A 9,135-nucleotide genomic window follows, 5' to 3' on the forward strand; every position below is an offset into this window, starting at 1 on the left:
TTGGTGCGAAAACCCCGATTTTGGGGAGAAAAGGGATTTTCTTCTGAAGAAAATGACAATTTTGGGTGAAAAAATGATGGATTTGGTGAAAAAAATGAGGACTTTTCGGTAAAACGCGGATTTTGGTGGAAAAAAGGATGAATTTGGGTTAAACAGCGACTTTTTGGGTTCAAAATGAGAAATTTAGGTGAAATTCGGTGATTTTGGGGTAAAAAATGACATTTTGGGTGAAAAATCGATGATTTTGGGTGAAAATCCTCTATTTTGGGGGAAAAATCTGGATTTGAGGAAATGCCTTAACTTGTGAAGGGAAAAACCCACGGAATTTTGGGGTGAAAAAGTGGGTTTTTGGGAAAACCCGACCGCACCGCAGTGAAAAAGGGGGGCTCGTGGTTAAAACACGGGCTTGGAGGGGAACCCCCCCCGATTTGAGGCCAAACCTTCCAATTCTGGGGCCAACCCCAACGTTTTGGGCTGAAAAAAGTGGATTTTGGGGCCAAACCCGAACATTTGGGAGGCAAAATATGGAAATTCCATGGAATGGCCCCAAAATGAGGCCCCAAACCCCCGGCTCCGGAGCAAAATTCCCCGTTTCTGCCCCAATTTGCCCCAAATCCCCCACATTTTGGGTCAAAACCGCCCGATTTCGGCTCAAACCCGCCCCCATTCGCCTGCCTGGGGCGCGGTGACGTCACCGCGCTGGCCCCGCCCCCTCGCCGCTCCATCCGCTCCCCCCCCCCGGCCCCATTCACCCCAATGCGAGGGGGCGTGGCTTCGACGTGGCCACGCCCCTCGCCTCTGATTGGCTCCGCGCGCGCCCCCCCCCCCGCAGTGGGCGGAGCCAAGGCGGGCGCCGATCGTTTATTGGTCGTCGCTGCCCCCCCCCCCCCTCCCCCCTCCCCATTGGCGCGCGGTAGAAAACCCCGCCCCGCCCCCACCCCAGGGGGCGGGGCCACGGACACACGAGGGGGGGCGGGGCTTGGGGGGGGAGGGGGCGCCCCATAAGTGTGGGGCAGGGAGGGGGCGGCCCCATAGATCCATTGGGGTCTCCTTTCCTATTGGGCGGCCCCACAGATCCATTGGGGTCTCCTTCACTATGGGGCGGCCCCATAGATCCAGTGGGGTCTCCTTTCCTATGGGGCAGCCCCATAGATCGATTGGGGTCTCCTTCGCTAAGGGGTGGCCCCATAGATCCGTTGGGGTCTCCTTCGCTAAGGGGTGCCCCATAGATCTATGGGGCTCATTGTTGCTATGGGGCTCTCCCCATATCCATAGGTGTCTCCTTCACTATGGGGCAGCCCCATACATCTGTGGGGCTCATCGTTCCTATGGGGCTCTCTCCATGTCTGTGGGTCTCTGCGGCGCTGTGGGGTGCCCCATAGATCCATCGGGGTCTTCTTTGCTATAGGGCGCCCCATAGATCTATGGGGCTCAAAGTTGCTATGGGGTTCTCCCCATATGCATTGGGGTCTCCTTCACTATGGGGTGCCCCATAGATCTGTGGGGCTCCTTGTTGCTATGGGGCACTCTCCATGTACATTGGGCTCAGTGTTGCTGTGGGGTGCCCCACAGATCTATGGGGCTCGTCACTGATATGGGGCTCTCTCCATATCTATGTGTCTCTGCGGCGCTATGGGGCACCCTATAGACCTATGGGGCCTTTCCTTCGCTATGGGTCACCCCATAGATCCATTGGGGGTCTCCTTCACTATAGGGTGCCCCATAGACCTATGGGGCTCAGCGTTGCTATGGGGCTCTCCCCATATCCATTGGGCTCTATGGGGCGCCCCAGAGATCCGTGGGGCAGAGGCAGCCCCTCACCAGGGCTGGGGGGCGCCCTCCATGGGCAGCACGGCCACGGCGGGGGGGGGCGGGCCTGGGGCCGCCATGGGGCAGGATTCAGCCCCCGCACCTGGGGGGGGACAGGAGTCACCCCACTGCGACCCATAAGTGACCCCCCATAGACCCCCATAGAGCCCTCATAGTGCCCCATAGACACCCCATAGAGACCCCAAATAGCCCCATAGCCCCCCATAGCCCCATAGCCCCCCATTACCCCAGAGGGAGGGGGCGTGTCCTCGGATGACCCCGCCCCCCGCGCCCCTTTAGCGCCCCCTGCAGGCCGCGCCGCAAACCCCTGCCTGCGCCCCCCCTCGCCACCCAATAGAGCCCCATAGAGCCCCATAGACACCCCATAGACACCCCGTAGACACCCCATAGACACCCCATAGCGCCCCATAGAGCCCCATAGACACCCCATAGACACCCCATAGCGCCCCATAGAGCCCCATAGACACCCCATAGCGCCCCATAGAGCCCCATAGACACCCCATAGCACCCCATAGACACCCCATAGACACCCATAGACACCCATAGACACCCCATAGCGCCCTATAGAAACCCCATAGACACCCCATAGACACCCCATAGCACCCCATAGACACCCACAGACACCCCATAGCGCCCCATAGAGCCCCATAGACACCCCATAGACCCCCCCAGCCCCCCCCCCAGCGCCCCATAGGCCGCACCCTTGTCGCAGAGGCCGCAGTTGGGCGCCGGGCGCTGCTCGTGGCCCTGCAGGTGGGGGCTGAGCTGGGCGGGCGCCAGGAGCTTCCCGCACACCGGGCACGGGAGCTTCCCCTCGTGGCGCAGGGCGTGCGCGCGGAGCCGGTCCCGCGTGGCGAAGGCGGCCGAGCACGTCTGGGGGGAGCGAGTGGGGAGATGTGGGGCTGGGGAGGGGGTGGGGATGGGGTGGGATGGGGATGGGGATGGGGATGGGGATGGGATGGGGATGGGGATGGGGATGGGGATGGGGTGGGGATGGGGATGGGGATGGGGATGGGGATGGGGTGGGGATGGGGATGGGATGGGGATGGGGATGGGATGGGGATGGGGATGGGGATGGGGATGGGGATGGGGATGGGGATGGGGATGGGGATGGGGATGGGGATGGGGATGGGGATGGGGATGGGGATGGGGATGGGGATGGGGATGGGATGGGGATGGGATGGGGATGGGGATGGGGATGGGGATGGGGATGGGGATGGGGTGGGGATGGGGATGGGGATGGGATGGGGATGGGGATGGGGATGGGGATGGGGATGGGGATGGGGGGATGGGGATGGGGATGGGGATGGGGATGGGGATGGGGATGGGGATGGGGATGGGGATGGGGATGGGATGGGGATGGGGATGGGATGGGGATGGGATGGGGATGGGGATGGGATGGGGATGGGGATGGGATGGGGATGGGGATGGGGATGGGGATGGGGATGGGGATGGGGATGGGATGGGGATGGGATGGGGATGGGATGGGGATGGGGATGGGGATGGGGATGGGGTGGGGATGGGGATGGGGATGGGGATGGGGATGGGGTGGGGATGGGGATGGGATGGGGATGGGGATGGGATGGGGATGGGGATGGGGATGGGATGGGGATGGGATGGGGATGGGATGGGGATGGGGATGGGGATGGGGATGGGGATGGGGATGGGGTGGGGATGGGGATGGGATGGGGATGGGGATGGGATGGGGATGGGATGGGGATGGGATGGGGATGGGGATGGGATGGGGATGGGATGGGGATGGGATGGGGATGGGGATGGGATGGGGATGGGGATGGGATGGGATGGGGATGGGGATGGGATGGGGATGGGGATGGGATGGGATGGGGATGGGATGGGGATGGGGATGGGGATGGGATGGGATGGGATGGGGATGGGGATGGAATGGGGATGGGATGGGGATGGGGATGGGATGGGGATGGGGTGGGGATGGGGATGGGATGGGGATGGGATGGGGATGGGGATGGGGATGGGGATGGGGTGGGGATGGGATGGGGATGGGGATGGGGATGGGATGGGGATGGGGATGGGGATGGGATGGGGATGGGGATGGGGTGGGGATGGGATGGGGATGGGGATGGGGATGGGATGGGGATGGGGATGGGGATGGGATGGGGATGGGGATGGGGATGGGATGGGGATGGGGATGGGATGGGGATGGGATGGGGATGGGATGGGGATGGGGATGGGATGGGGATGGGATGGGGATGGGATGGGGATGGGGATGGGGATGGGATGGGGCGATGTGGGGCTGGGTATGGGGCTGGGTATGGGGCGCTATGGGGCTAGTTATGGAGCGCTATGGGGCTGGGTATGGGGCGCTATGCGGCGCTATGGGGGTGGGTATGGGGTGCTATGGGGCTGGGTATGGGGCTGGGTATGGGGCGCTATGTGGCTGGGTATGGGGCGCTATGGGGCTGGGTATGGGGCTCTATGGGGCGCTATGGGGTGCCATGGGGCTAGGTATGGGGCGTTATGGGGCGCTATGGGGCTGGGGGAATGGGGTGCTACGGGGCTGGGTATGGGACGATGTGGGGCTGGGTATGGGGCTGGGTATGGGGCGCCATGGGGCTGGGTATAGGGCGCTATGGGGCTGGGTATGGGGCACTGTGGGGCTGGGTATGGGGCACTGTGGGGCTTGGTTATGGGGCTGCGAATGGTGCTGAGTATGGGCGCTATGGGGTGGGTTATGGGTTGGAGCTATGGCTCACTATGGGATGGGTCACTTATGGGTCACTTATGGGGCGCCGTGGGTCTCACCTCGCACTTGAAGGGCCTCTCGGTGGAGTGAACCTGCCGCACGTGGCTGTTGAGGTGGTCGGGCCTGGGGGGGGGGGGGAAAACATGGCCGCCGCGATGACGTCACGGGCACGGCGGTGACGTCATCGCCGCCACGATGGCCTCAGGCTGGCCACGATGACGTCATGGCCACATGGTGACGTCACTGCCAGTCCTGACCAAACAATGGCCCCATTGAATCCCATTGACCCCCAATGACACCATTGACCCCCAATGACACCATTGACCCCAATGACACCATTGACCCCCAATGACACCATTGACCAACCAATGACACCATTGACCAACCAATGACACCATTGACCAACCAATGACACCATTGACCCCAATGACACCATTGAACAACCAATGACACCATTGACCACCCAATGACACCATTGACCCCCAATGACACCATTGACCAACCAATGACACCATTGACCAACCAATGACACCATTGACCAATCAATGACACCATTGACCCCCAATGACACCATTGACCCCCAATGACACCATTGACCAACCAATGACACCATTGACCCCCAATGACACCATTGACCCCAATGACACCATTGACCCCCAATGACACCATTGACCAACCAATGACACCATTGACCAACCAATGACACCATTGACCAACCAATGACACCATTGACCCCCAATGACACCATTGACCCCAATGACACCATTGACCCCAATGACACCATTGACTCCCAATGACACCATTGACCCCCAATGACACCATTGACCCCAATGACACCATTGAACAACCAATGACACCATTGACCCCCAATGACACCATTGACCCCAATGACACCATTGACCAACCAATGACACCATTGACCCCCAATGACACCATTGACCAACCAATGACACCATTGACACCAATGACACCATTGACCCCCAATGACACCATTGACCAACCAATGACACCATTGACCCCCAATGACACCATTGACCCCCAATGACACCATTGACCCCAATGACACCATTGACTCCCAATGACACCATTGACCAACCAATGACACCATTGACCCCAATGACACCATTGACCAACCAATGACACCATTGACACCAATGACACCATTGACCAACCAATGACACCATTGACTCCCATTGACCCCCAATGACACCATTGACCAACCAATGACACCATTGACCAACCAATGACACCATTGACCCCCAATGACACCATTGACCCCAATGACACCATTGACCCCCAATGACACCATTGACCCCAATGACACCATTGACCACCCAATGACACCATTGACCAACCAATGACACCATTGACCAACCAATGACACCATTGACCCCCAATGACACCATTGACCAACCAATGACACCATTGACCCCAATGACACCATTGACCAACCAATGACACCATTGACCCCGAATGACACCATTGACCAACCAATGACACCATTGACCCCAATGACACCATTGACCAACCAATGACACCATTGACCAACCAATGACACCATTGACCCCCAATGACACCATTGACCCCAATGACACCATTGACCAACCAATGACACCATTGACCCCAATGACACCATTGACCAACCAATGACACCATTGACCCCAATGACACCATTGACCAACCAATGACACCATTGACCAACCAATGACACCATTGACCCCCAATGACACCATTGACCAACCAATGACACCATTGACCACCCAATGACACCATTGACCAACCAATGACACCATTAATACCAATGACACCATTGACCCCAATGACACCATTGACCAACCAATGACACCATTGACCCCAATGACACCATTGACTCCCAATGACACCATTGACCCCCAATGACACCATTGACCAACGAATGACACCATTGACCCCAATGACACCATTGACCAACCAAGGACACCATTGACCCCCAATGACACCATTGACCAACCAATGACACCATTGACCCCCAATGACACCATTGACCAACCAATGACACCATTGACCCCAATGACACCATTGACTCCCAATGACACCATTGACCCCAATGACACCATTGACCAACCAATGACACCATTGACCCCCAATGACACCATTGACCCCAATGACACCATTGACCAACCAATGACACCATTGACCCCCAATGACACCATTGACCCCCAATGACACCATTGACCAACCAATGACACCATTGACCAACCAATGACACCATTGACCCCAATGACACCATTGACTCCCAATGACACCATTGACCCCCAATGACACCATTGACCAACCAATGACACCATTGACCCCAATGACACCATTGACCAACCAATGACACCATTGACCAACCAAGGACACCATTGACCCCCAATGACACCATTGACCAACCAATGACACCATTGACCAACCAATGACACCATTGACCAACCAATGACACCATTGACCAACCAATGACACCATTGACCCCCAATGACACCATTGACCACCCAATGACACCATTGACCACCCAATGACACCATTGACCAACCAATGACACCATTGACCAACCAATGACACCATTGACCCCCAATGACACCATTGACCAACCAATGACACCATTGACCCCCAATGACACCATTGACCCCCAATGACACCATTGACCAACCAATGACACCACTAAACCAACCAATGACACCATTGACCACCCAATGACACCATTGACCAACCAATGACACCATTGACCCCCAATGACACCATTGACCAACCAATGACACCATTGACCAACCAATGACACCATTGACCCCCAATGACACCATTGACCAACCAATGACACCATTGACTCCCAATGACACCATTGACCAACCAATGACACCATTGACCAACCAATGACACCATTGACCCCAATGACACCATTGACCAACCAATGACACCATTGACCAACCAATGACACCATTGACCAACCAATGACACCATTGACCCCCAATGACACCATTGACCAACCAATGACACCATTGACCCCCAATGACACCATTGACCAACCAATGACACCATTGACCAACCAATGACACCATTGACCCCCAATGACACCATTGACCAACCAATGACACCATTGACCAACCAATGACACCATTGACCAACCAATGACACCATTGACTCCCAATGACACCATTGACCAACCAATGACACCATTGACCAACCAATGACACCATTGACTCCCAATGACACCATTGACCAACCAATGACACCATTGACTCCCATTGCCCACCCAATGGCCCCATTGACCCCCGATGGCTCTCTCGGACCCCAAACCCCCCCCAAACCCCACCTGGAGAAGCTCTTCCCGCAGTGACTGCACCCGTAGGGCTTCTGCACCGCGCCGTCGTGCGAGCGCACGTGCGAGCTCATCCTGTCCTTGCGCTTGAAGCGCTGCTGGCACACGGGGCACTGATGGGGCTTCTCATCCGAGTGGGACAATTGGTGCCTCTTCAAGTGGTAGACATCCCGGAAGCCCTTCCCGCACATCTCGCACGCGTGGCTCTTCCGGGCCCTCTTCATCCCTTGCATGGAGGACGCCGACGCCGCCGACGCCGCCGCCGCCGCCGCCGACGTGGCCCCAATGGCGTCGCCGCTCAAGCCGGCCACGCTCAGCAAGCTCAAGGGCACCATCGTGGGCATCTTCATGGGCCCCACGGCGGCGGGCGCGCTATGGGGCCGGGGCCCCTTGCCCCCCCCGCTGTGGATGGCCTCGTGGCGCCGGAGGTTGTAGCCGTTCTTGAACTCCTTGGAGCACAGCGAGCAGATGTGGGGCCCCTTGCTCTTGGCCTTGCGCACTTGGGGGGCGGGGGGGGTGTGGGGCGGGGGGGGCGGCGGCGGGGGGGGTGGGGGGGGTTGCGGGGGGGGCTTCAGGGCCCCCGCGTCCACGGTGCTGGGGGGAGGGGGGGGGGTGGAAGGAGGGGGGAGGGAGGGGGGAGGGGGTTGGGGGGCGGCGGGGGGCGGGGGGGGGTCCGGGGGGAGCACGGGGAGGAGGTCGACCTGGAGGGGGTCCGAGGCGGCGGGGGGGGCCTGGAAGGGAGAGGGGAGAGAGGTTAGGGGGGGAGCGGTATGGAGCGGTATGGACCAATATAGACCGGTATGGACCAGTATGGAGCTGTATGGACCAGTATGGACCAGTATGGAGCAGTATGGAGTGGTATGGACCGGTATGGAGCAGTATGGACCAGTATGGACCGGTATAGACCAGTATGGTCCAGTATGGAGCAGTATGGAGTGGTATGGACCGGCATGGAGCAGTATGGACCAGTATGGACCGGTATGGACCAGTATGGACCAGTATGGAGCGTTATGGACCAGTATGGACCAGTATGGAGCGGTATGGACCAGTATGGAGCGGTATGGAGTGGTGTGGAGCGGTATGGAGCAGTATGGAGCAGTATGGGCCGGTATGGAGCAGTATGGACCGCTATGGACCAGTTTGGACCAGTATGGATCGGTATGGACCAGTTTGGACCAGTATAGACCAGTATAAAGCAGTATGGAAAGGTATGGAGCAGTATGAACTGGTATGGAGCAGTATGGACCAGTAT

The 9,135-nt window shown here is 58.2% G+C and overlaps 1 protein-coding gene across 1 annotated transcript; it reads right to left on the bottom strand.

Annotated features, from left to right (window-relative positions):
- Positions 1-1,817: 1,817 nt before the first annotated feature.
- MAZ (MYC associated zinc finger protein) lies at positions 1,818-8,614 on the bottom strand (the record flags this gene model as incomplete). Its single annotated transcript, XM_080639752.1, has 4 exons — positions 1,818-1,912; positions 2,532-2,703; positions 4,609-4,672; positions 7,878-8,614. Coding segments are annotated over 4 exons (1,068 nt in total), but the record flags the coding sequence as incomplete, so codon positions are not given.
- Between the last annotated feature and the right edge of the window lie 521 nt (positions 8,615-9,135).

Source organism: Psittacula echo (assembly GCF_963264785.1).
Source record: "Psittacula echo genome assembly, contig: SCAFFOLD_159, whole genome shotgun sequence".
NCBI classification, from domain to species: Eukaryota; Metazoa; Chordata; class Aves; order Psittaciformes; family Psittacidae; genus Psittacula; species Psittacula echo.